Genomic DNA, 26,642 nt, shown 5'->3' with positions numbered 1-26,642 from the left:
TTAAAGCAAATAAATTTAAATGTATTGAATATTGATGTATAATGAATAGAGTAAAAAAATGTCATACAGTGCACCTAATAGCAGGATTTTTTTTTCTGAAATTGTTTTGTTCCCTTGCAATAATTTTTCAGTTTCCTTGCAATAATTTGCGTTCCCTCGCAACAAGTTTTGCGTTCCCTCATAATAGTTTGCATTAACTTGCGATATGTTTCCATTCCCTCGCTATAGTTTGCATTCCCGCGCGATAAGTTTTGCGTTCCCTCGTAATAGTTTGTTCCCTCGCAATAAGTTTTGCGTTCCCTCACAATACGTTTTCCATTCCCTCACAATGGTTTTGCATTCCTTCGCAATAAATTTTGCGTTCCCGTGCAATAGATTGCATTCCCCCGCAAAACCTATTGCAAGGGAACGCAAACTATTTGCATTGTTGTCATTATATTAAAACTAAATCAGAAAAAATATCTCGCCCTGTCCTCTGAGGGGCTCCGTTATATTGCCCAGTACTAAGCATCATACCTTATAAACTTTTAAACTTTTAAAATGTACCTTTATCCTAACCATCATACGTTTACCTTACCATCATAAATAGCCAAAACACTACTTGTATGTTTAATTTTTTGTGTAATTGTTATTATAAATATACTTATAATCCATTCAATACTGAAAATTATTAATAAAAAATCATTTAAAATAATAGAAAATTGACTATTTTACCCAAAATGTGTGCTATTTATATTTATGCTCATTAGAGTACTGGGTTATTCCTGTTGTGTCACCTGTATTGAAATCAATTTTGAGTCAAGTCTTGCTGCCTATGAAGAGCATACCAAATCGGTCACTTAAAAGGCTCCATTTTAGTTAGGACGCTGCCTTAGAAGGCAGCTGCCTATGCAGGCAGGAGACAGCTCCCTAGATTTTTGAACAGACTTTGTGTGTCTGTGTGTGTGCGTGCTAAAACTGCAGACCTGTCGAGCTGTGAAAGTGTGCTAGTCTATTAAACATGCTTTGTAATAATTAACACAATGTGGTTGGCCAGTAGAGAGTAAGTGAGCAATAGAGAGAGAAAGTGTGCGGAAAGTTGGTGTCTACACCTGTCCCCCCTCCCTTCCACATTACCTGTAATGACCTCCCTCCCTGAGAGAAGGTGACTGTGAAGGTGAAACATTAGTGACAGAAACTAGTGCCCTCTAGTGTACAGTGCATTATATGTTCTGCACAAATCTACTTCATTAAAGAACTCTGAAATATGACAAGACTGCAGCTTTTTCATGTGCATTTACATGGCATTCTAAAAGATTGTTTTATTATTAGTTTGTTGATTTCATAATAGGCTACTTTCAGTCCGTATTTCAGTTTTGGCATATTGAGATCTTAGTGGTGCATCTCGCAAAAAACACATCTTGGTCACATTTCTCCCAGATTTATTTGCTTTATGCAAAATATATTTTCTTAATTCTATTATTTGATTATGGAATAAAATGTGACCTGGGTATGTTTTTGACAGGTTTCATGAGATTCACCCTTATACTCTCCGTGTAGCTGCTGTTGTATTTTTAGCTATGTGCTGTTAAACGTGTGCAGCAATGTTGTGTGTTTACCGCTCTGGGCTCATGTGTGACCGCACACTGCGTCCCTCCTCATGTACCCCCTACACGGGGATTGGCTGTGCTGCCTCCACTGCTGGCACACTCCCAGCGCTGCCGAACCAGCGTGACTCCTGGAGCTGTCCAAGGGCGTGCAGTAAACCTTCAGCACAGGAAATAAAGATGGAGGCTCTGAGTGTCCAAGTACAAAGACCCTGTGCTTTTCATTTCAACCGCTTGTGAGTATCTGTGGAGGAGTGACGCTGGACTGTGTGTGTTGAGTTTGTGTGTGTGTATGTGTGTGTATGGGGTGAGAGGGGACAGTGTGTTTGTTTGGGTGAGCAATAAATAAAAAAACCTGCCGAGACTATAAATATCCCATATGCCCGGTAACTTAAGGTTAGAATCAGTGTGAGGTGAGAGTCATACTGCCCTTGATAGCATTGCAGAATATCAGCTGACATCTGTATCACTTGAGCTTTTGTCTTATTTTGTTTTTGAGGATGACAGTTCAGCAGTTTTAAATGTAAATATTTTGTCTTTATTTGCTGTTGTCATTGGCAATTCATCAGTTGATATATACATATATATATATAAAAATATACATTTGTTATGTTTTGTGATTGAGAATTCAGCAGTTTTTAAATAGTTTTGTTCTGGTTTTTTTGTAAGAATTCAGCAGTTCTTTATGCAAATTTGTTTTGTGTTTTGTTTCGTTTTGCTTTGGGTTGTGTTTTGTTTTGTTTCATTGGATGGTTTTGTTTGGTTTTGTTTCGTTCAATGTAGCAGTTCTGAATGCAAATTTGATTTCAACAGGAGGAGTCACGTGACGCCATACGAGGAGCGGACGTGTGATCGGCGAGCTCTGCACACCTTGCTAGTTTTAATACTATTTGTGTCATAAACTGATGAGATTCGATACACCCTGATTCGTCACTGTTCTAGGAAGACAGTATGTCAAAGAAATCAAAATCATCGGGCAGTGGAGACAATAAAAGACACTTACGTGCTCGGGTTGGGACCCCTCAGCAGCAGGCCGGGGGCCCCGTACTCAGTTCGGACGGTGAACTGGGGGAGGTCCGTCGTGGGTTGATGGGTGTGTCGGCGGTGCTGACGGGGGTCATTGCAGATTTGGAGGATCTGGCTGTGGTGCGTCGATCGATTGCTTCCATGGGGGCGGGGTTCTCTGGGATGGTTGCGGGGGTTGCGGACGTTGGGGGACAGATTGGTTGTCTGGGGTCTTCGGAGAGGGAATTGGCTGCTGGCCCGCTGGCGACTGTGGGACATTTGGAGCATGTCTGTGAGGAACTGGAGGATTTGGAGAGTCGTGGTCGGTGGGGCAGCGTCCGAGTTGTTGGAGTTCCTGAGCATGGGGAAGGCCGAGATGTGGTGGGGTTCCTGGACGAGCTCTTCCCGGGTCTGCTCTGCGTGGTGGGCCTTGGGCTGGAGGTTGGGCGGGCTCACGGGATCCTGGCTCGGGGATCCGCGGAGGGGGACGGGCCCTGATCAATTCTGGCTGGGTTTCTGGGGTCGTCCGATGGGGATCTCGTGTTGCGTGGGGCAGGGAGTAGGGGAGGGCTTTCTTGGAGGAGCCGCAGCATTTTCTTGTTCCAAGACTTTGCGAATTTGACGAGAGAAACGTGAACGATTCAGGGAATGCAAGAATATCTTACATCAATGGAAGGTCGCTTTTGCTCTGATGTTTCCGGCCAAACTGAGAATAGATACTAAGGATGGCCATAGAGAATTTACATGCCCACAGAGTGAGTAAGCCATTTGGTGATTTTCATGTTGCTGCCTAGTGGATCTGACTCACTAAAAATACACTCGACTGTCAGAGGAAGCTGAGCGCCTTTTTCGTTTCGTTTTGTGCTGGTTCCACCTAGCGGCTGGAGTTTGTTTTGTGTAGTATCATTTCTTCGGGACAGCTTGTGGATGAATCTGCTCGTTTTGGGTGCTTATGCCTCCTGTTGGCTGGAGTTGGTTTTGTGCAATATTTGTACAAAACAATCTGTGGAGAGAGTTTTAAAATTTCTGTCATGGTCTGTTTTTATTCGTCATACTTGCGTTCGTTTCAGTTTTAGGGCAACATTTAGGGGGATATAGCATCTGTTATAATTGTATATACACGATAGTGGATATGTGAGATATATTTTTCAACTCCCCTAGTGAGTCTGGTGAAACCAAGGACTGTCAATCAACCACAGTGCTAAAACAAGTTTTTTAAACTTTGCTACATGTGGCTTTAAAGCGCATTTACAAGGACAAGACTTCTTCAGCATGTCTGCTATCAAAATGCAAGCAGTGACAGTGTGACATAGATGAGAAGGACATAGTCTAGATATAAAGATGAATAATACAGCTAGCCAACTCTACTGAAATAACTCTGAATTCTGCACTAAACGTCATGTTTGCGCTCCTGTCAGAAACGGCATGCATGAATTTTCCTCACTTTTTAATCATGTTCATTTTGTGCTCTTTATTATCATACAGTAACTGGCAGCAGCAACACACTGTCATTATGATTGATGTATGCAGTCATGAAATCACACAGCCTCCCTTCGACATCTGAATCTGTCAAATGTCGGACAGCATTTGTAATAATTATACATATATATATATTTATACAAGTCTTATATCGACATAACCTGAAAGGCTGCTCAGCAAGGAAGAAGCCAGTGCTCCAAAACTGCCATATAAAAGCCAGACTACGGTTTGCAAGTGCACATGGGGACAAAGATCTTACTTTTTGGAGAAATGTCCTCTGGTCTAATTAAACAAAAATTTAACTGTTTTGCCATAATGACCATCATTATGTTTGGAGGAAAAAGGGTGAGGGTTGCAAGCTGAAGAACCTCATCCCAACCGTGAAGCATGGGGGTGGCAGCATCATGTTGTGGTGGTGCTTTGCTGCAAGGAGGGACTGGTGCACTTCACAAAATAGATGGCATCATGAGAAAGGAAAATTATGTGGATATATTGAAGCAACATCTCAAGACATCAGCCATGAAGTTAAAGCTCAGTTGCAAATGGGTCTTCCAAATGGACAATGACCCCAAGCATACCTCCAAAGTTGTGGCAAAATGGCTTAAGGACAACTAAGTCAAGGTATTGTAGTGGCCATTATATTATATGTATTTGACTAAGGTGTATGTAAACTTCTGACTTCAACTGTGTGTGTATATATAAATATATATATATATATATATATATATATATATATATATATATATATATATATATATATATATATACATTTATTTTTTTTTAATCGGCAGATGAGTTTTCAGATAATGCAGCCTCTGGCCTTGCCAGTCTTCTTTTTTATTTCTAAATCGCAAGCTACAAGGAATGAAAGCAATGTCCTCCTCTGGCTTCATGTCTTATAATGATAAATAGCGCAACAATTTGTGCGATTGCTTTGGAATTCGCCAGGTCGTTAAGTTGTGTCGTGTACCACTGCATCTGTGTGATTATCAGATAAACTGACTCGTAACGTGTGCTGGGGCTCACGACCTCCCGAGTGTCAGAACTTGCACCGTGTACGCCTGGCTATAGGGGTGTGGACACACAGGACTGTACACTTATTGTTTTTCCTGACACACATGCACACATTATAGCAGAGATTGTCTACACATGCCACATACACACACACAGGAATGAAAATGGAAAATTACCCCAAGCACTGCACACACACACACACACACACACACACACACACGCACGCACACACTCATTATTTTTTTTAATGACAGCAGAAAATGTGCTTGGAGTGGCTAGTTTAACACTAGAGATCTGCTTGTCATGATAAGGACTATATCGTAGAAATGTCGTTGGGTTTGGTTTGGTGTGCAAGCTGATTTTGAAAAGTACAACTCGTAAGCAAACAGAGATATGATCAAACTTTATCTTCTAGTTTCCAGCTGAGAAAATGTTAGATTATATACTCAAGCCCTATATACAGTGGCAAGAAAAAGTATGTGAACCCTTTGGAAATAGCTGGTTTTCTGCATTAATTGGTCATAAAATGTGATCTCATCTTCATCAAAGTCACAAGTATAGACAAACACAATGTGATTAAGCTAACAATACACAAACAATTATAATCTTTCATGTCTTTATTGAACACATCCCATTTAACATTCACAGTGCTGTGGAAAAAGTATGTGAACCCTTGGATTTAATAACTGGTCGATCCTTCTTTGGCAGCAATAACCTCAAACAGGCATTTCCGGTAGCTACGGATTAGACCTGCACAATGTTCGGAAGGAATTTTGAACCATTCTTCCTTACAGAACTGCTTCAGCTCAGCCATATTCTTAGGATGTCTGGTGTGATTGACTCTCTTGAGGTCATTTCACAACATCTCTATTGGGTTAAGGTCTAGGCTCTGACTGGGACACTCCAAAAGGTGGATTTTATTTTTTTTAAGCCATTCTGTAGTGGATTTAGTTTGATGTTTAGGGTCATTGTTCTGCTGCATCACCCAACTTCTACTGAGCTTCAGCTGGTGCACAGCCACCCTGACATTATCCTGTAGGATATCTTGATATACTTGGGAATTCATTTCTCCCTAGATGGTGGCAAGCGGTCCAGGCCACGAAGCAGCAAATTAGCCCCAAATCATGATGCTCCCTCCACCGTTGGGATGATGTTTTCATGTTGGTATGCGGTGCCCTTTTTATGCCATATGTAGTGCTGCTTGTTCTTCCCAAACAATTCAGCCTTAGTTTCATCAGTCCACAAAACATTTTCCCAGTAGTGTTGTGGAGTGTCAAAGTGGTCTTTGGCAAACTTCAGGCACGCAGCAATGGACACCATGCCTGTTAAATGTTTTCCATATTGTAGACTCATGAACAGAGATGTTAACCAGTTCTAGTGATTCCTTCAAATTTTTTTTTTCTTTTTTTTTTTTTTTACCTCATTGAGCATTCTGCAGTGTGCCCTTTGAGTCATCTTGGCTGGACAGCCATGTCTAGGGAGAGTAGCCACAGTACTAAATCATCTCCATTTATAGACAATTTGTCTAACTGTGGACAGATGAATATCTAACCTCTTCGAGATAACTTTGTAACCCTTTCCATCTTTATGCAAAGCAACAATTCTTGATCGTAGGTCTTCTGAGATCTCTTTTGTGAGGCATGGTCCACGTCAGCAGATGCTTCTTGTGAATAGCAAACTCAAAATGTTTGAGTGCTTTTTATAAGTCAAAGTAGCTCTAACCCACACCTCCAATCTTGTTTCATTAATTGGATGCCAGGTTTGCCAACTCCTGACTCTTAATTATCTTTTGTTGACATCATTAGCCTGGAGGTTAACATACTTTTTACAACCTACACTGTGAATGTTTGAATTACATTTTCAGAATGTACAAGAACAAAACAATAATTTGTGTGTTATTAGTTAAAACAGATTGTGTTTGTTCATTAATGTAACAGATTAAGATCAAACCAGGTTTTAAAACAAATTTATACATAAATACAGGTAATTCCAAAGGGTTCACATATTATCTTGCCACTGTATAAACCTTATGGTTAGATACTGGTGTAGGGAACATAAACCTATTAGTGCATTATACTGTATAAGTAAATTTACTTGTGTTCTCAGATCTGTTTATTGTCATTCTTGATTACAAAAATAACAACATTAGTATTTGGACAGTTGACATGCTACTGTATATACACCATCTGAAACAATTTTACATAGCATTTTTCTAATTCATTAGTATTAGTGGTGCTTTTGTATTAGATGTGTATTATTGCTGAGGCTTAGGGTTTGGAACAAACCCCTTACTTATAAGTATTAAACGTGTCTTTGGTGCATTACTTGTCCCACACTTTTGTGCTATGGACATGAATGATACTTCAAATCATTTGGCTAATTGAGGAGAGGTGTTCTAGTACTTTTCTAAGCAATTAGACTTACAATTTTCACATGGATGATAAAATGAGCAAAGAAATACTATTGAGTTAAAATGAAGAAGAGACCTGAGCATCTAGACCAGAAAGTCAAAGAAAATTGGTGATGGCTATTTTGACTTGGGCCAGTAAGCAACCATCTAGCAACCCCCTTGGTCCAGCATGTGCCAATCATTGCTGCAGTTTGTCCAAGTTATGATTCAATAGTGCCTGACGATCCATGATCATTTTTTAAAATAAGGAACCATGATGCATCAAAGACACGCAAGTTAGCTACTGCTGACCCAGAATCAATGTCTCTGCATTTCTTCTTTCTATCCCCTCTTCTTCTTTTTCTTTCACAGTTTTTCATGTAATACACGAATTGTAACTGATAGATAAGTATAAAGATTTTAAAGACTGTAGTGAGGGTAGACGCCATATTTAATTATTTGTGAATGAAAATGAGCCTTTGAGGGATAGAAGTAAAATCTGTTTAATAAGTTGTACTAATGTGTGTCGTTCGGCTGATGAGTTATTGAAAATATATCTTTTCAAAAAAAAAAAAAACTTCTAGTGGAGAAAAATATTCCAATGTGTTGTGAAAATTAGACCTAAGACTTTAAAGTAATGTTCCGGGTTCAGTGCAAGTTATGCTCAATCGACAGCATTTATTGCATAATGTAGATTACCACAGAAAATAATTTTGACTCGCCCCTCGTTTATAAAAAAAAATAAATACAAATCAATGGAAGTGAATGGGGCCAGTCTATAAACAATAAAATATACACTGTTTTAAACGTATAGCCACAAGATGTAAACATTATTTGTGTTAACATGATTTTTAGTGATCAAATTTCTGTTCTACATGATTTTAGTGTGATAAAATTTTGTACAGGTTTAACTGCCATTTCATCGTCATGGCAACGAAGTTGTAATATCGGAAATAACTTTACACAGATAAAGTTAGTAATCGATTTTATCACATTAAAATCATGTTAACACGTATAATGTTTACGTGTTGTGTCTATACTTCTTATGGATTGGCCCCATTCACTTCCATTGTAAGTGCCTTACTGTAATTGTGTTTTTTGCCTTTATTTTAATAAATGCTGGATGTCTATCTGTACGTCTGTCCCTCACAGCTTCATTTTCATTTGTGTGACATGAAATATAGCATCTTCTCTAAATTTATGGTATTAGTTTCCTGTTTGCAGTACAAATCAACCATAAAACACACAGTAACCAATGCACAGGAATATTATTTTAGCCATGTTTTCTGAACAGTACACACTTAACGAAGAAACATGTTTAAATTCAAGATTCAATTACTACTGTTACTTCTACTTAAAGTTGTTTCAGCTTTGATGAACAATAGCCTTTTGATATTTCAGTCAGAAACCAAACTGGAAAGATGTAGACAATGAGATTACATGTGTTTAAACCACAATGCTAAGCGAATGCTGTAGACGTGCATTCGACAGGGCCAGACTGGCTAATTAGAGCGATTACTGCACAGCTGGATTGGCTGGCTGCTCGGCAGGAGACGCATCAAAAGGATCAGCCGTTGATGAAGGCCTAATCTCGACAGCTTCTGCACGAGCTGATCGGTGGTGTTTCTGGTCGGGAAAGCGCACCGTTTGGAGCTAACAGTTCCCCTATTGAATGCTGAAGAGAACTGAAAGTGGACGAGGGAACGTTGTGTAAGTTCCTCTGCATTTGGAGCTACCACAGGAGCATTCGGATCTTTGCGGTACTCTGATCGCTGGGTGGAAACGGATGGCAAAATAGTGGGAGGAAAACTCTGTGTGTGAGATAGACAATGTAAACAGCCACATGAGCTGCATGATCAAAACATCAGCTGATGTAGAGGAAGTGAAGGTCATCAAACTCATAGGTTGAATTTCTTGCATTAAATGGGTTTTAACCTTCAGATATTGTTTTTTGGCTGTGAGACTGAGATATGTTTGAATCTTAGACAGCTATACAATAATGTGTTTTTCTATTGTAACATTTATATTTTATTTTAAGTTATACTATACTATACTATATATATATATATATATATATATATATATATATAATCATATGATGTGTAGCATTATATTAGCCTGTATCATATTAAGAAATATGAATTTTTTCATAGCCTTTTGTTTGCACATTTTTTGAAGGAGATGTGGGAAAACATGCTTTTAAATGAAATGCTGAAAATGAACATCTGATAATCTGATTAATGTATTATTCGAAACTAATAATCAAAATAGATGTTGTATTGTTGTCAATTGTAGTTATGATTCATTATGTTAAATCATTGTCATGAGGGTCCAGCTCAGTTCTGTGATCAATACATACACATCAACTACTCACTGCTTATTAACTTTACAGTTGTTGGTTTGTTATAACCATATCTGTAGATAAGGCAATTAAACCATTGAAAGTATTTGTGAAAATATGTATGAATAGTGTAAATACGTGTCCACTTAAATGAACTTTGTTGGAGCCATGACTTAGCGGTCAGTGGGCATGCTTCAACATATTGATTCATGGTACGACTTGTGTCATTTGCCAGTCCAATTTCCCCCTGTTTTCTGCACACTTTTTTGTCTGGTCTACTTTACCATGAATACAAATTGTAAAATTTTCTAGGGCTGCAACTAATGATTATTTTGATAATCAATTAATCTTTGATTGTTTCTTCAATTAATCGATTAATCGGATTAATAACTACATTTCCTGTATTTTATTAAAATGTTCTTTTTTTTAAGAAACAGAAATGATAAATGGCATAAGGATTTGGTTTGGTTTACTGTACTGAACGATTCTATACTCTCACAAAACTTAGAACAAAGCTTGAAACATGAATAGTTATGTTTGATTTTTATTATTATTATTACTTTCAAGATATATGCAAAACAGTTCCTTTCTTTTACTTGTAAAACTTAAAAAGTACTGTTTTATTAAGGAGTAAAATGATTCATCAGGGTTGGAGTGGGACAAAAAAATCAGCCCAGCAGAGGGCAATTGTGACACCAGATTAGAAATATTAATAATTCTGCCCAGCTGAAAAATACATAATTATGTTACATATGCTTGTTCACTGTCACTGATTACATACATTTTAAGTATTTTTAATTAATATTGTAAGTTTTAAAACCATACTGTCACTTATTACATTTTTCTAAAGTATTATTTTCAAAAATACATTTTTAAGGGTAGTGCATGTTTATCCAGTAAAATAATATTTGCCATATTTACCGGTGAAATCAGACATTACATTTGACATTATCAGGAGGACTGTCAAATATCAGGACCCTTAGCATTATTATATATTATATTCAGTATTATATACAGTTTAATATAGTACAGTCATTTGCAAATGCAGTGCAGATTCACTCTTGTGCTGAAAAGTCTCATCCTGGCGCTCATTACATGCGGTTACATGGTGAGAAACAATCTAAAACACTTCAAAAACTGGCACATATGACCACAACCATGAAAGCTGCATGATTGATTACATTGAAACTGAAAGTGCGGTATGATATTGCACGAGTTTAATCAAAATGATGGTGCTCCATTACAATCGGTTTGATTGACGCGGGTGCGCGCGCTCATTTGCTCAGTGAAGTTTAATGGACAATCACATGTGGTAAAAACAGTTTTGCGAAATACCCACTGGACGTCTTGGGGTGTTTTTTTTTCCACTTCAATTTGTCTGCGTCATTTTTCAGATGAGTTTCGTCATGCAATACATTTTCACTGAGCTGTAAAGTGACGTCACTGACTGAGCTTCTCCGTGCTCGCCGTATAAATCCAACTCATCGATAATTAAATTCGTTGTCGATTATTTTCATTATCGATGATTATCGATTTTATCGATTAGTTGTTGCAGCCTTAACATTTTTATTTTCATTTTCAGAAGAAAATTAGATTTTTGCTGGCTATGCAGATGCTAAGGTGATCTTAGTGGTTGCTATGGCTATCAGGCAGTGTTGTGGAGTAGTAAACTAAAAGTAGCGAAGTTAACTACGTTTCAGTTGCATGACAGTAGCTCAGCTATTTTTACAATAGTGTAGCTTTTCCAGTAACAAGCTACATTTTCAAACGAGTAGCAGTGTAGCATCACAAAATGCTACATTTGTCACATTGTATTGTGAATGCAGCAGTCTGATTCCATTTAGTGAGTCAATTCTTTTGAATGGTTCATGCAAATCAATTAGTTTACATTAATGATTCACTGATTCACTTGAGCCCCACACAGCCTTAAAGGGACTTTGCTAAAAGTAATTGTTTTCCTTTTTTAAGTGAAATATTTGGTTAATTGCTGCTGGTTATCACTATATTTCGATCCAGTTTTATAAAATAGGGTGTTTCCTAGTTATATTATTGTATATTAAGGATAAATGGTACATTTATGTTCAATTGAATGTTTTCACACTATTGTCAGGTGTATTCTGTTGATTCATGTCTTTTATTTTGAAATTCTAGTTCGTGTTTCATGTCATGTGTTCCTGTTTCCCTAGTCATGTGATTTCTGTTTTCCCTCCATGTTCATGTGTCATGTTTTCATTGGTTTATTGTTTAATTATCTTGTTATCAGTTCTGTTTGTTCATTGGTTTATGTTCTCCCATGTCTTGTATTTAAGCCCTCATGTTTGCATTGTCTGTTTGTCGAGTATTGAATGTTATCGTATGTGTTTGTCAAGCCATGGCCAAGCCATGGCCAAGCCAAGCCAAGCCAAGCCAAGCCAAGCCAAGCCAAGTCAAGTCTGGTTATAGTCAAGTTTCATGTTATGATTGCTTCATGTTTGTAGTCAGGTTAATGGTTTTCACGGTCTCTAAATAAACTGCACTTGGGTTCTTCATCTTCACGTCCTTGTCATCGTCATCATTGTCAGCAGTTCCAGCTTACGTTACAACTATTTGTTTAGCCTTTATGAAAATTATCCATGGTCTTACTATAGTAATACTGTAGTAACCATGCTTTTTCGGCAGAAACCATTGTTTTTGAGACAGTTAACCATTGTTTTATTACAGTAGTACTGTAGTATCAATAATAGTAATCATGGTTTTCTATGATAGTAACCATGACTGTAGTAACAATGGTTAATTTTGTGCTTGCTATGGCTTTACTACCAATACCATGGTACCATAGTGTAATAAAACCATGGTTAATTTGGTAAGTGAATGTCACCTTAATAAAATATATTACTATCAGGTGACATTATTGAATTATTTTCTTCTTTAAATAGCAATGAAGTTAGCGACTTTTAGTTAGTAGCTTGTAGTGTAGTGAACTACGTTTTAAAAAAAGTAGCTCGACAGTAGTTTTAACTGCTTTAACCCCGTAAAGCCTGACATATGAAAGAATTGTCTGAAAATTCTAATATAATAGTAAATAAATTGTATCATATTTGATACATTAGGCTTTAAAGGTCATTATAGAGGCCCAGCAATTCAATTTTGTGTAAGACATTTTTTACTTAGTTTTTCTTAGCCTATACATGCTACAGTGGTATATCTTGGGGTATTATCAGAGGACTCCCTGGGCTTTTCAGAGATACCAAATATTTGAGAGTTTGGCCATGACAACTTCCTCTCTTTGGTCTATAAATAAGGATTGAAATGTATTACAGTTCAATTCAGCACATCAAATACAATATGAATAAAATATTCTTTTTTCAATAATGATTTTATCATATGTATTTTATGAACCAAACACTATATTGACAATTAAAAAGGGAAACTGTAAAACGTTTTTCACTGGGTCTCAGGAACTTATGGTAAGATGACATCATAATAGTTTGTAATGTAAAATAATGAGATCTTTATGAGAGAGCAGGCTGCATATATGAAAATACATAGAAATATTAGTTCATACTTTAAATATATCTTATAAAATGTATATGTCAGGATTTTCAAAGCTCTGTAATTTATATATATATATGTATATATAAATAAATTGTATCATATTTGATTAATTTCAAAGGGTTTTTAAATAAAATAATTTACAAAATTTTAATCAAGCACAAATTGCTTATATTCAGCAAATACTCATTTCAAAATATCAATAACAATATAATCATTACTGTCACTTTTACTTTATTAAAATAAGCAAAGATTTCACATAAAAAACGAGTGCATGCATTCTTTTTGGAAAAAATGTAAAAATATTTTTCCATCAAGAAATGCTCAGAAAGTCCTCCAGGTGGCTGCAGACATCTAGTACATTGCAGACAACAGGATTTTCAGTAAAATTTTTATTATGTTAATGATGCACAGGCTTTAGAAAATAGCGTATCAAATTTGATACAGGTGGCGTTGTAGGGTTAAGTTTTGAGTAGCTTTCAAAGTAGCTTTCAGTTTTAAAGTAGCTTCCCCAACATTGCTATCAGGTTGCTATGGTGTCCTGGTTGTTTGCTGTGGTGTTTCTAGCTGGTTGCCAAGATGTTCTGTGTGTTTGATACAGTAGGTGGTTGCTTACTGGCCAAAAAAGCCCACCCCCAAGTCTCGATGATATTCTGGTGTCTACGTATGGCTTGGGTCCCTCCTTCAAACAAAATCTAAGTAAAATTTTTACCTGTTTTATCATCCACCTGGCATTAATCATAAGTTTTATCTCTAAGAAAAGTAAAAGCACACATCTCCTCAACAAGCTGTATGATTTGATGTATCATTCATGTCCGTAGCACAAGCAGTGCGGAACAAGTTACAGTCCAAAGTGTAATACCTATGGCTTGAACAAACCACTAACCTTAAATATGAACAATAGTAATAATGATGCTTGCCTCTGAGTTTGTCCTAAAAGCCTCCATGTTACCAAATCAACTCTAACCCTGTGGTCATGATCATGATGCTTCCTAATGAACTATTGAGATCTCGAAATAATTCAATTACCCAGGACAAACACTTTTCCATGACAGAGCCCCACTTTCTTGCCTTGGTCAATGCTCTAGCTCTAATCTCTCTCCCTTTCCCTTTTTCTATCTATCTGTCTGACTACAGTAATCCATCTGAGCAGCAGCATGGCTCGTCTAAGCCCCCGCGGGGAATGTCGGCCATGACCTCTCGTATCCTGCTCCGGCAGCAGCTGATGCGTGAGCAGCTCCAAGAGCAGGAGCGGCGTGAGCAGCAGAGAGGGCAGAATGCAGCGTACGGCCAGCACTCCATCACCCAGAGCCCGGCCATCAACGTCAGCACGCCCACTGGCCTGCCCAGTGCCACACAGGTGCCCATGGAAGTGCTGAAGGTAACACAGCCACATCAGAAACATCTTGACAATGACAGTACTTTCTGGATTTGTTGCATGTTGTGATCATACTAGAGGTGCTTAAAGGGATGATGCTCTACTTTCCATTTCATGGCAGCATAAAAAGCTTAGAATAAGATATATATATATATATATATATAAAAGTTATATAAGGTTGATATGAAGGTTTTAAAGTTTGACCAATGGAAGGCAGGGGGATATTGGAGAGATCTGTTTAGAAAAAGTAGTTATTTTTGCAATTCCGTTTAGTGAAATAACACTCTTCAGCTTTAAGGTTAAAGGTGAATTCTAGGAACTGAATTTAAAAGTACTCACTCTTAAAAATAAAGGTGCACTTTAGGTTTAGTTAAGAACCCTCTTCGTATCCAGAACCATTTCTCTGTATGAGGTGGCTATATGGTTCTTTGTATATCAGTAAAGTTCATGTTGTTACGTTATACTGTAGGTTCCTCTGATCAGTGTATTAAAGCATCAGTATATGGATGGTTTTCAAAAGAACTGTTCTTTTGAATGTTCTTTGTTAAACTTAAAAACGTTCTCTAATGACATCACACCAGTTCTAATGCTGCGTTCCATTCAACTTGGAAAGTCGGAATTTCCAACTTCCTACTAGAAAAAGTGCAATAGAATGCCTTTTGAAGTCATATTTCAACTTGGAAACTCGTGCAGAAATCTTCAACTTCAATTTCGCCGAGATGCAGGTGCGTCTCGTCACGCAAACGTGTAGGAGATTTACAGATTTAAAGGGTGGTCACACTACATTTCTCTCTTTACTTCCATCCAGAATTCCATTTAAAGAACATGCATGTAATTACATCTGTAGTAACACAGTTAACCTTACCCCTAAACCTAACCCTACCCCAATCCTTACCCTAAACCCTAACCCAAACCCCTACTCCTAAACCTACCCATACCTCAACCTCCATAGCTTCAAATGTGATTTTTTGGAGAATTTTACAGAAAAACATGTAGTTACTCAGTAAAAACATTGTATTCTGAGTATATATTGCTAGTAATGTTAGTGCACCTAATTTAAAGTGGGACCATAAAACCTGTCTAGCAAATGTTTGCAGAGACAGGTGTGTAAAGCATGGTAAATACTCTCTTTTACAAATCGTACACCTGTACAATACATGCTAGCATTGCTGCATCGTTTGACAATTTGGTTGCTGGGAAACGTCTCGAGTGACAACTGAACAGATAAGTGAACTAAGGTAACATAACATTGCAGTATTTTTTTTTTCTTATACGTCATCGTTTGAGCATCTGGCTATGGAATGCATTTATGGTCAGAGATTGGAGATGTCAAGTCGCAATATCCCACAACCGACTTTGAATGAAACACAGCATAATTGTGACCTTCATTTTTATTGCATTTGCAAGTATGCAAATGCAGACGTGAATGGCTGGCCAATGCATTGCAAGCATGCAGTCCCTTTGTACATGCTTAACATGCGTTTTTGCGTTCCTGTGGCACAGATAGATTCTTATAAATCTGTTTGCTTTGCCTCAAAAGTTGTTGACCTTAAAAAGAAAACGGACCATAGAAGACAGTTTACATGAATGTCCTCTATAGGATTTCTTGCTGCCACACTGTCAATGCAACAGTAATAGTGTTGTGTTGCAAATTGCTGTCTGACACATTTTGGAACTCGACAACTTAATACGTACTTGTGTATATTTCGGGCCTTATAAAGTTCCAATGTTATCAATCTGTTAAACCCTTTTGGTTCTAATTGTAACATTTAGGAGGTATTTACACTTGGTCATTTTATGCCTTTTTACATATCAGATATGGTAGCTATCCGATCATGAAAACACCAAGTGTGATTGCTGCATTTAATATACTTGAGACGTATAGCAATTCAAAACCACTTCATGGAACACTAGCTGCCATATGGGGCAAAGACAGTGTTTAACAGAGATTACCTAAAATGTATAGTAACAAAATAATCATTGAAATCATTATAAGCGTTCGATCCCATTGTACTTAAAATGCTTTCTTGCTTTATTGTGGCAGTAAAACACTTCAGTAATCAAGAGTGCAGTAGAGTTATCTTCAGATGCCTTGCATCACGTATTTGCATAGAATATAAAGTTCTAGTGGTATCAAGCTGTAAAACCCTTTTGATTCTAATTAGAACCTTTTAAACTTGATCACTTTATGCCTTTTTGCATATCAAATACCTGTCCAATCAGGAAAAGACCAAGTGTGAATGCCGCATTGACACACTTGAACATTCAAACTATCTCAGGAAACACTAGTTACCATGGTCAATTTGTAGGTGAACCCTGAAGTCTAATTCGCCATGGGTTCCCTCTGGATTTCCCTATGGGTTTATATAAAAGAGTTTTTGAACTTATAAGTTAAATAAGGTCTGTGGTAGACATTACTTGATGATATGTGGACGTTTTGTTCTACATAAATATCACACTTTCATACATCAAACGTGAATTTTGAAGCGTGTGATTAAAAGAAAATGTAATCGATTACTCGTAAATTAAAATGTCAATTAAAAAAACTTGACATTTATATTTAGTTTTATTCTCAAACGTTAACAATAACGTTTTCAAAATAAGCTAACTTAAACTATGCTTTTCTTTTTGGAAAAAAAAATGAAATGAACAATAACAATAATGATAATTATTATTATTATTTTTAAATAACAGTAAAAAACATTTGCACTCACCTGGAGCTTACATAGAAACCAGTACTGACGGCATTAGTTTAATACTCATACTGAGTATAAACTCTAAGTCTACATAAAAACTATCACATTTTTATCATTTCACATGTAATTATTCAGAAAAACAAGTGGTGAAAGTTGACTTTTTATTAAATGCACTTTGCCCGTGTTCAGATATTTAACGAACACACCAGTCTGATAAGTTTCCGAGTTTCTTGTACTGCTTTGCATTTCCTTTCCATCATAAAAACAGATCTTTGTTCGTTGGTATACATGACTCCAACAAGAACTGAATACCAAAATTCAATAAGAATCAAAATATTTCTAGTATTTCCACACATTCACAGTGCCCCCCAGTGGACTTAATTGTAACTGCGAGATTTGGTGAAAGATCCAGAGGGTCTCGATTAGTCGATTACTTGTGCACATTCCTAGAACTCATAGCAAAATCGCACTGCCAGTCATTAGCATCGTTATGGAAGTGAACTCCATTTTATTAGCATAAAGCGCAGGAATATTAGATCGTATTTATATCTATTATATGTATTTATATCTAGAGACACATTTATGTGGTCAAGTATAAATGGAATGTCTTAACCCAATCCAATAGTAATTCGATTGATCATGATGCATGAAATTACTGTGTATGTGTAAATAGGCCTTTAGTTGCAATAGTGTAGAAAGGACTTTGAATTGGACTTTCTCACAGTAAAAGCACACCAATCTCACTGTGAATTCGGCGACAGCAGGTCGAAAGTTCTGCTACTGAAATCGGTCTGTGCTTACCGAAATTCAAATCACTGCCCCCAGTGGCAGAAGATAAAAGTATTGTTGAACATATGGACATGTGCAAGCTTACATTTTTTCACAGAGTGGCACCAAAAGCAAGTTGTTTTTAGTTGTAAATTATAAAATACAGTGAAGAGGAATAGATATTTTGTTAATCATATGCCGTAACCCCAACCCCAACCCTAAACCTATCCATCAGTGGAGTAAACATTTATTTTTAGAGATAAAATTCTTAGAGGGAAAATTATTTTCATGTTTTGACTGTGCTGGCATATAAATTTTTTTCTTGTGTGTTGACCGCTCACTTCAACTTGAACTTGAGTCTTTATCTTCTCAAGCATGTCTGATTATGATACTGTCTGTGCGGGAGGGGAGGGAATGGAGTGGGTATGGGACAGTGAAGTGTGTTAAAACGCATATGGGGATTATCTTTCCCAAGAGAATTCCTCTTTAATGCATGCTGTGCTTCCAGCCTCTTGGAATTAGCCATCTTTAATCCTATTTGCTTAGCTACATTCAAAATCTTTTCATAGCTTTGATTCCTCGTTAGTCTGTGGAACTAGAAACTGTTACTGATTTTCAGTGCTATTGTGCACAGACTGTGATAATTACGACAAAATCGCCTTCACCCCAAAGGACGCATGCTGCTAATTTAACTCGGTAAGAGCTGTTTTGTTAAATCTGATAAAATCTTTTTTTCAAGCAAACAGGATTTTTATGGTATCACTGTCTTTAATCGAGTCGCTGGCATGGGAGCCAAGTGCATTAATTGTAGCATCATTCTATTAACAGAATGATGGTACATACTGTATGTGCACTGATCACTTTACTATAGTGATTTTCCATGAATATGTTCTCATGCTTAGTATTTGTTTCGTTTTAAGTAATTTAGTAATTAAATATGTTTGGCAATGTTGTGATTTTAGCGCTTAACTCACTTTTACACATGTTCAGAATGTTCTAGTGCCGAAATCAAGTTCATGAACTTTCTTATGCTTGTACATTCAGTTGTTTATCCTATGATTTAAAAACTGTGTTTGTTTTACTATTTTCAAAATAATTATTAAAACTTAAATATTTTTTAAGTTACTTACAACTGTGTAAAACTAGACTTTGTAAGCCAATCTCCAAATATATGATAAATCTTAGTTTTCAGTTTCATAGTGGGTTTGTAATCTGACATTTAAACCAAATTCTTAAAATGTTGTTTTACGTATTTGTTATGTGTTATTGGCTTGTTGTAATGTTTCTCCTTTGTGCATACATTGTTGAAACACCTTAGGGATATTTACTGTATTTAATTATCTGGTATAAATTGATTTTCACACTTCAGTTTTTATCAGATTTGTGAAATGTGCTATATTTACATGTGACACTCACCTGCCAACAGAATCACATTATCCAAATACTATGTAATTATTTTTATTTTTTTCAACAAAAGAAAGAGGGTGCTTTTGATATTTTTTTTTTGCTGTGGGTCTACTATAAATTCTCTAATGCTACTGATATTTCATAAACACTGATTTCCAAAGTTCAGTCCACATTTATTGAATAACATGACAATATCGAAAGAAAAAGGAAAGGTTTCTCAAAAAGGACATACAGTTTTAAAGTATGTTGTAGAATGTTGGTGAAACCTCATGGAATCATTGTAGTCATGTTTGAAAAACACGTCTGATCTTAAGGTGCTTATATCAAAGGAAAAATATGGCATGGCATGTACTCCATAACCTTAACGTAGTATTTATGTTCAGTCAGTCATTACTTATGCTAAGCTGATGATGTGCTGGTCATTGAACCCCCTGAACGGCTGTCAACAATTAATACATGCTGCCTTCCATCATAACACACATTTCAGATATTATACAACAAACACACTAAGTTTTACTGTTTATTTGGTTTCAGCTAAGATATGTACAATTTCATCCAGTACAGTGCATTGGTATTAAAAGATACAGGGATGCCATAAGTGTATAATGTTTGAGTTATTAATTATAGGCCTAATGGAGCAATATAGACGGTTGTTAATATGTTTATAGATAACAGCTGAAGTATTCGAAAAATGGTTCCCTTTTGATTTCTTTTCATTGATAATTGAGTAGAGGAGACCGTTTTGGAGATTAATGGTTAGAATTCCTTTCTCAATTTAGTTTTTGATTTATTGATATGATCTTGAACACCAAAATTTATATTTATATACTTGTTTGTTTACATTTTAGGCACAACAACAACATATAGGCCTGTTGTCATTTTAAATATACACAGATGAACCAAAACATTATGACCACTCACAGGTGAAGCAAATAACATTGATCATCTTCTAACAAGACCACATATAAAGGTCTGGGTAGATTAGATGGTAAGTGAACAATCAGTTCTCGTAGTCAACGTGTTGAATGCAGGAGAAATGGGCAGGAGTAAAGACCTGAGCGACTTTGACAAGGGCCAGATTGTTATGGCCAGACGACTGGGTCAGAGCTTCTCTGAAATGGCAAGGCTTGTGGGGTGCTCCCGGTCAGCATGGTGAATACCCACTGACAGTGGTCCGAGGAGGGACAAACCACAAACCAGCAAAAGGGTATTAGGCACCCAAGGCTCATCGATGTCCAAACTGAGAGAAGGTCTACTGTGGCACAAGTCACAGAAAAGTTTAATGATGGTTACGGTAGGAATGTGTCACAACACATAGCCGCAGACCGGTCAGAGTGCCCATGATGACCCCTGTCCACTGAAAAAGCACCTACAATGGGCACGTGAGCATCGGAACTGAACCTTGGAGCAGTGGAAGAAGGTCGTCTGGTCTGATGAGTCCCGTTTTCTTTTACATCATGTGGATGGCCGTGTACGTGTGCGCCGTTTACCTGGGGAAGTGATGGCAACAGGATGCACTGTGGGAAGACGACAAGCCGGTGGAGGGAGTGTGATTCTCTAGGTAATATTCTGCTGGGAAACCCTGGGTCCGGCCATTCATGTGAACGTCAATTTGACACATGCCACCTACCTAAACATCTTTGCAGACCAGGTACACCTCTTCATGGGAATGGTATTCCCTGATGACCTCTTTCAGCGGGACAGTGCGCCCTGCTACACTGCACACATTGTTCGGGAATGGATTGAGAAACATGATGAAGAGTTCAAGGTGTTGCCCTGGTCTCCATATTCCCCAGATCTCAATCCGATTGAGTATCCGTGGAATGTGCTGGACCAACAAGTCCGATCCACGGCGGCTCCACTTCACATCTTACAGAACCTGAAGGATCTGCTGCTAATGTCTTGGTGCCAGATACCACAGGACTCCTTCAGGGGTCTTGTAGAGTCCATGCCTCAGCGGGTCAGCGCTGTTTTGGCAGCACGTGGATGACCAACAGCATATTAGGTAGGTGGTAATAATGTTTTGGTTGATCAGTGTATATCAGAATTAGGTAAGATTGCTCTCACGATAAATTTGACATTTATGACACATTAAATAAAAATATAAGATGAAGTTGTCAGTTCTCATACTTAAACACAAATAAATAATAATATATCTATACAGATAATCAGAAAGAAAGAAGCTTATATAGGTCAAGTATATAGTAAATGATAAGTACAACTGATTGTGATGGTTGAAACTTTTTACAAGAATGTCTTTGATCTGATCATACTGTATTTTGATACATTTAAACCTTTTGAAATGTTGCCCGTGGAAAGGTGTAGTTTTAGAAATTCCAGTTATATAAGAGGTGATGAAATCTTTTCCATTTTTTTTTTCAAAAGCAAACGATCAAAAGAAAGAAGAAGAGAAAAAAGAAAGTCCCAGAGCTTTCAGACTGGCCGTCTCTGACTAGCTTAGCTGCCCCTTTCTTAAAACTATGCAAAATTAGCTTAGGTGTACCAGGCAGAGCTGCTGGACCTTAAAAGTGAAAACATTAAGCTTAGATGAGTTTGTCTAAAGACTGATTGGCCCCTAATTAGCCAAGTGACCTTTGATCTTTTTAGGAATAAGTACAGGATCAGGTTTAGGAGGGAGACAAAGGCAGGAACAGTCTTAGCGCACACTGAACGCTAATTCAGCAAAGAATGCTTGTAATTAGGAGCGCCGATTTCTTTCCACGTCATATTTAACGGCGGGAAGAAGGAAAACAGTCTGAAGAAAAAAATAATAATGTAGGAACAAATCCAAGAGATCAGTTTCACTATTGGTTATTCACAGTGTTGGCCAAGCTACTCAAAAAAGTGTAGCAAGCTAAGCTACAAACTACTCAACAGAAAAATTAGTTAAGCTAAGCTAAAAGCTACACTTCAGAAAAAGTAGCTAGTTACACTACAAGCTACATGCCAAAAGTAGCTTGCTACAGATAAGCTACTTCATGTTTCTTCAACCGCAGATGCTCAGAGCATACTGTCAAAGACAAAGCATCTAAAAGACTTATACACATGATGTTTATCAAAGCCTATACAGTATATTACAGTTTAGTGCAATACAGTATACAAGTATACAGTATGGTGCAATATGTACTGTATGTGCACGTAAAAAAAAAAATTTAGACATGCTACTTATACAAACCCATGTGTTCAACATTTAAAGTCACTATTTTTACATTTTATTTGTGTGTGTGTGTGCGCACGCGTGCGTGTGTGTGTGTGTGTGTGAGAGAGAGAGAGAGAGAGAGAGAGAGAGAGCACTGGGCAATAATAATGTGATTTCTGATGGTATCAGATGGTAATACCATGGTACTGTGATATACAGTTACCACATTTATGTAACATTCTGTATTTACATGGTGCTTCAAGGTAATTAAAAAAATACCATGGTACTTCGCTACTTCACACAAGTGTTCTGTGTCATTCAGATTGAATCGCGAACTGATTTAGACTGCTTTCCTATCATGTGTGACCAGTTCATTTGAAAGAACTGACTCAGATGAATGATTCATTTGTGATCGGATATCTTTAGTTTTGTTTCAGAACTGGCGATAGTAAATACTGGATACAAGGCATGATGTAGTGGTGTAGCTTTTCTCAACGATACGCTGCTACCTAGTCAAAAATACAGCTTCGCTACTGAAAAGCTACTTGATTTAAAAACTAGTGAAGCTACCACCTCGCTACTCAGAAATGTAGTTAAGCTAATAGCTTCGCTATTTGTAGCGAAGCTACTGCCCATCACTTTATTCACACACAATATGCCAAAGAAAAGAAAAACAAAACAGACAAAAAAACTGTTAAACGACACAATGGCTTGTGGACTTGTCTCCTAACACCCTTTCAATGAAAGGAAGGCATAACTGTACAGCATCTAGTTCTCGCACCCATGCCGAAGCAGCTCTCATGGGGACAGACTGCCCTCACTGTGAGGACATGAGTCTCAAGACGCTCCGCTCTAGGGTTGCCCTCATTCTGATTCCGCCTCCCGCACCCTTCCGACCGCCTCCTCTGTGTTAAGTCTCGACGGACCACATGAGGAAGCATGGCAGTGCCGCGAGGTAGAGATGGAAGAACCCGAGGAGGATCTCATGCCGGCGCAAGCCCACAAGCCCCTCGATCTTCCCACGCAGCATCTTCGCCAGTGCAGTACGCATGTGACGACCTCTGGCCCTCTATGAATGAGCACGGTGTTGTCGTATTCGGCAGGTCTGACGATGATAGTGATGCCGTGTCCCTCGCAGCATCAGAGAATGGTCCATGGAGGATGTTGCTGCCCCTTCCCCCAGCGAGGGTGAGGGGCGCGCACTGGCCATTGATACAAGTTACTCCGTGTCATTTCACGGGTGGTTGAGGGGCTCAGCTTTGAGTGGCCGCCTCCTGTCAAGCCAGAAAATTCTCGTCTGAATGAATGATTCCTGCACACTGTCCGCCATCGGTCCGTGGTTCGGAAAGCAGTGTTGTTCCTCCCTGTGGTTCACATGGAGCTTACTGAGAACTGGCGCGCGCCCTACTCTGCGCATGCCCAGATCGGAGGGGCTGCCGTACTAAGGCATATTTTAGCATCTTTGTACTCTGACGCAAATAGCGCTGTCTGTCCCCAGCGGGAAGAATCCCCCTGGAAGTATAGCATTTATAGGAATCTAGAGCTCCTGCCTTTTTCTGTTATGTTTCAACTCGCCCTTCCCCGCTATTCTCACCGGGAATGAGTTTTTGTTGCAATGCTTCCTTGCAATGCTTGAATAGCGCGCGTACCTCGTAGCGACTGCTTGATACGCGCTGAAGGCTGAAAAAGCTCTTTCTTCCTCTCCAACCAAACTCACTCGCCGTGATAACAAATAATATTTGATTAGTGTCAAATATAAAGTCCCATTATGTGCACGCATGGCGGGCGCTCACGGGCATGTCTGATTGGGTGCTAAAAACGATCGAACACGGGTATTCGATCCAGTTCACTCGCAGACCACCTCGCTTCAACAGCGTTTTGTCCTCGACAGTTCCATCATGGGACATGTCTGTATTACGTGCTGAAATTCACAGTCTCGCAAATGATGCGATAGAGATTGTTCCGAGCTGCCATGCCCGCAAAGGGTTTTACAGCTGCTACCTTTTCTTTCAAAAGAAAGGCGGCGGGCTTCAGCCGATTTTAGATCTGGGACACTTGAACAGCATGCTTGCAAAATACCCATTCAAATGTTAACTCGGAAACAGATCTTATTGCACATCTGCCCACATGACTGGTTTGCATCAATAGATCTAAAGGACGCATACTTTCATATCCGAATTGTACCGCATCACAGGCTATTCATGAGATTCACGTTCGAAGGGATGACATATCAATTCAAAATCCTTCCCTTCGGATTGTCTCTGGCCCCGCGCACATTCATGAAATGTGTCGATGCAGTGCTCACCCCTTTGAAGATGAACGCCGTGCGCATTCTGAATTACCTCGACGATTGGCTATTACTGGCCTGATCACCATTTTGCAAGCTAGAGCGCCATCTATGAGACGCTCTATGCACTAAAATGCTGTGCGTTTCCAGATTGGTGCTCTTCATGCAACAAAGACCTAGTGAATTGCTCCATAACGGAGATCCTTACATTCCTTCATGAGTGGTTGGACGCAGGTCTTACTCCGTCAACGCTTAAGGTCTATGTAGCAACCATATCGGTATGTCACGCCCCAGAGGCTGGTTTTTCTATAGGCGTACATGATCTGATCACAAAGTTCCTTAGGGGAGCGAGACGCTTGAACCCCCCTTGCCCTGCTATGGTTCTAACATGGGACTTAAATCTGGTGCTGAGGGTGCTCACGAGCCCCCCGTTTGAATCATTGGAGTCTGATGAGTTGTGTGTGCTCTCTTCAAAGACTGCACTGCTGTTGGGTCTGGCCTCAGTAAAACAGGTTGGTAATATACAGGCGGTGTCGGTTGACAGTTCATGTCTGGAATTTGGTCCGGGGCTTTCAAGCCACCATCAAACCCAAAAAAAAGGCTATGTGCCTAAGGTGCTTTCCACACCCTTGAGGGCTCCGATAATGCACCTACAAGCTTTCTCTTCTCCACTGTCTAATTCGGATGAATTATTATGCCGGCATTGCACACATATGTGGAGCACACTCGCCAGTTTAGACTGTCAGATCAGCTCTTCGTTTGTTATGGAGGATGCACAAAAGGCATGTCCATCTCCAAATAAAGGCTCTCTTACTGGATTGTTGATGCGATCGCCTTCGCTTATGAGCCACAGGGCATTAGATGCCCTATTGGCATAAAGGCGCATTCAACTAGAGGCATGGCTTCCTCATGGGCTTGGACAAACGGTATATCCCTACAGGATATATGCTTTGCAGCAGGATGGTCTTCGCAGAACATGTTTGTGAGGTTTCATAACCTAAACGTGGCGTCCATCACTTCACTAGTCCTCTCTGTCTAGAGAGCTACTATTACTCCGCCCAGTGGGTGAGCCAGAGCTCCTTATTTGGGCAGGCTACCTGTTATAATTTTAATATAGCCGCTTGGGTAGGCCACTATCCAATTTCCACCCACTAGAAGTCACAAGCACTTCCAATAGAATAAAACCTCCCTCCCTACCTCTGGTTATGAAGGGGTTAATTATTCTGTGTGTATTATATGTGTGTATATAGATCCTCAGATTAAGATTAACTTTCCATCTGGTTTTCACCATGTTGGGTTATTCATTTTCAGACACACTTGAAGACATATAAGTCACCGCCCGAAGGGCCGTGACCTCATATACACATTCTTCTAAGTATTTCTACCCTGGTACATTTAGGGTATGATGCTACATAGTGAGGCGTGATGGGACTCCGTTCCCCATATCGTTCAAATGCAATGTCGAGTGAACTGAATTGATAGGGAACATCTCCAGTTACTCACCTAACCTCGGTTCCCTGAGATGAGGGAACGAGACATTGCAAAATTTGGCCGCACATCAGAGTTTTGAGGAACGAGCGACGCGTTCTTGTCCCTCAGTCAGAAATTCTGAAGAAATTATG

The 26,642-nt window shown here is 38.6% G+C and overlaps 1 protein-coding gene across 3 annotated transcripts in view; it reads left to right on the top strand.

Moving 5' to 3' along the window:
• The window catches only part of LOC127420039 (microphthalmia-associated transcription factor-like), a 65,616-nt gene that overhangs the window by 13,895 nt on the left and 25,079 nt on the right, over positions 1-26,642 (top strand). For 2 of the 3 annotated variants that reach the window (XM_051661978.1, XM_051661976.1), the window contains exon 2: positions 14,483-14,726. In XM_051661978.1, the coding sequence (XP_051517938.1) occupies positions 14,483-14,726 (244 nt within the window). Of the gene's footprint in view, positions 1-1,730; positions 1,823-14,482; positions 14,727-26,642 lie in introns of those variants that run through there. The other variant, XM_051661977.1, reaches the window with a different exon arrangement.

Source organism: Myxocyprinus asiaticus, chromosome 29, assembly GCF_019703515.2.
Source record: "Myxocyprinus asiaticus isolate MX2 ecotype Aquarium Trade chromosome 29, UBuf_Myxa_2, whole genome shotgun sequence".
Taxonomy (NCBI): domain Eukaryota; kingdom Metazoa; phylum Chordata; class Actinopteri; order Cypriniformes; family Catostomidae; genus Myxocyprinus; species Myxocyprinus asiaticus.
This window is presented reverse-complemented; position numbering and strand designations above follow the sequence as displayed.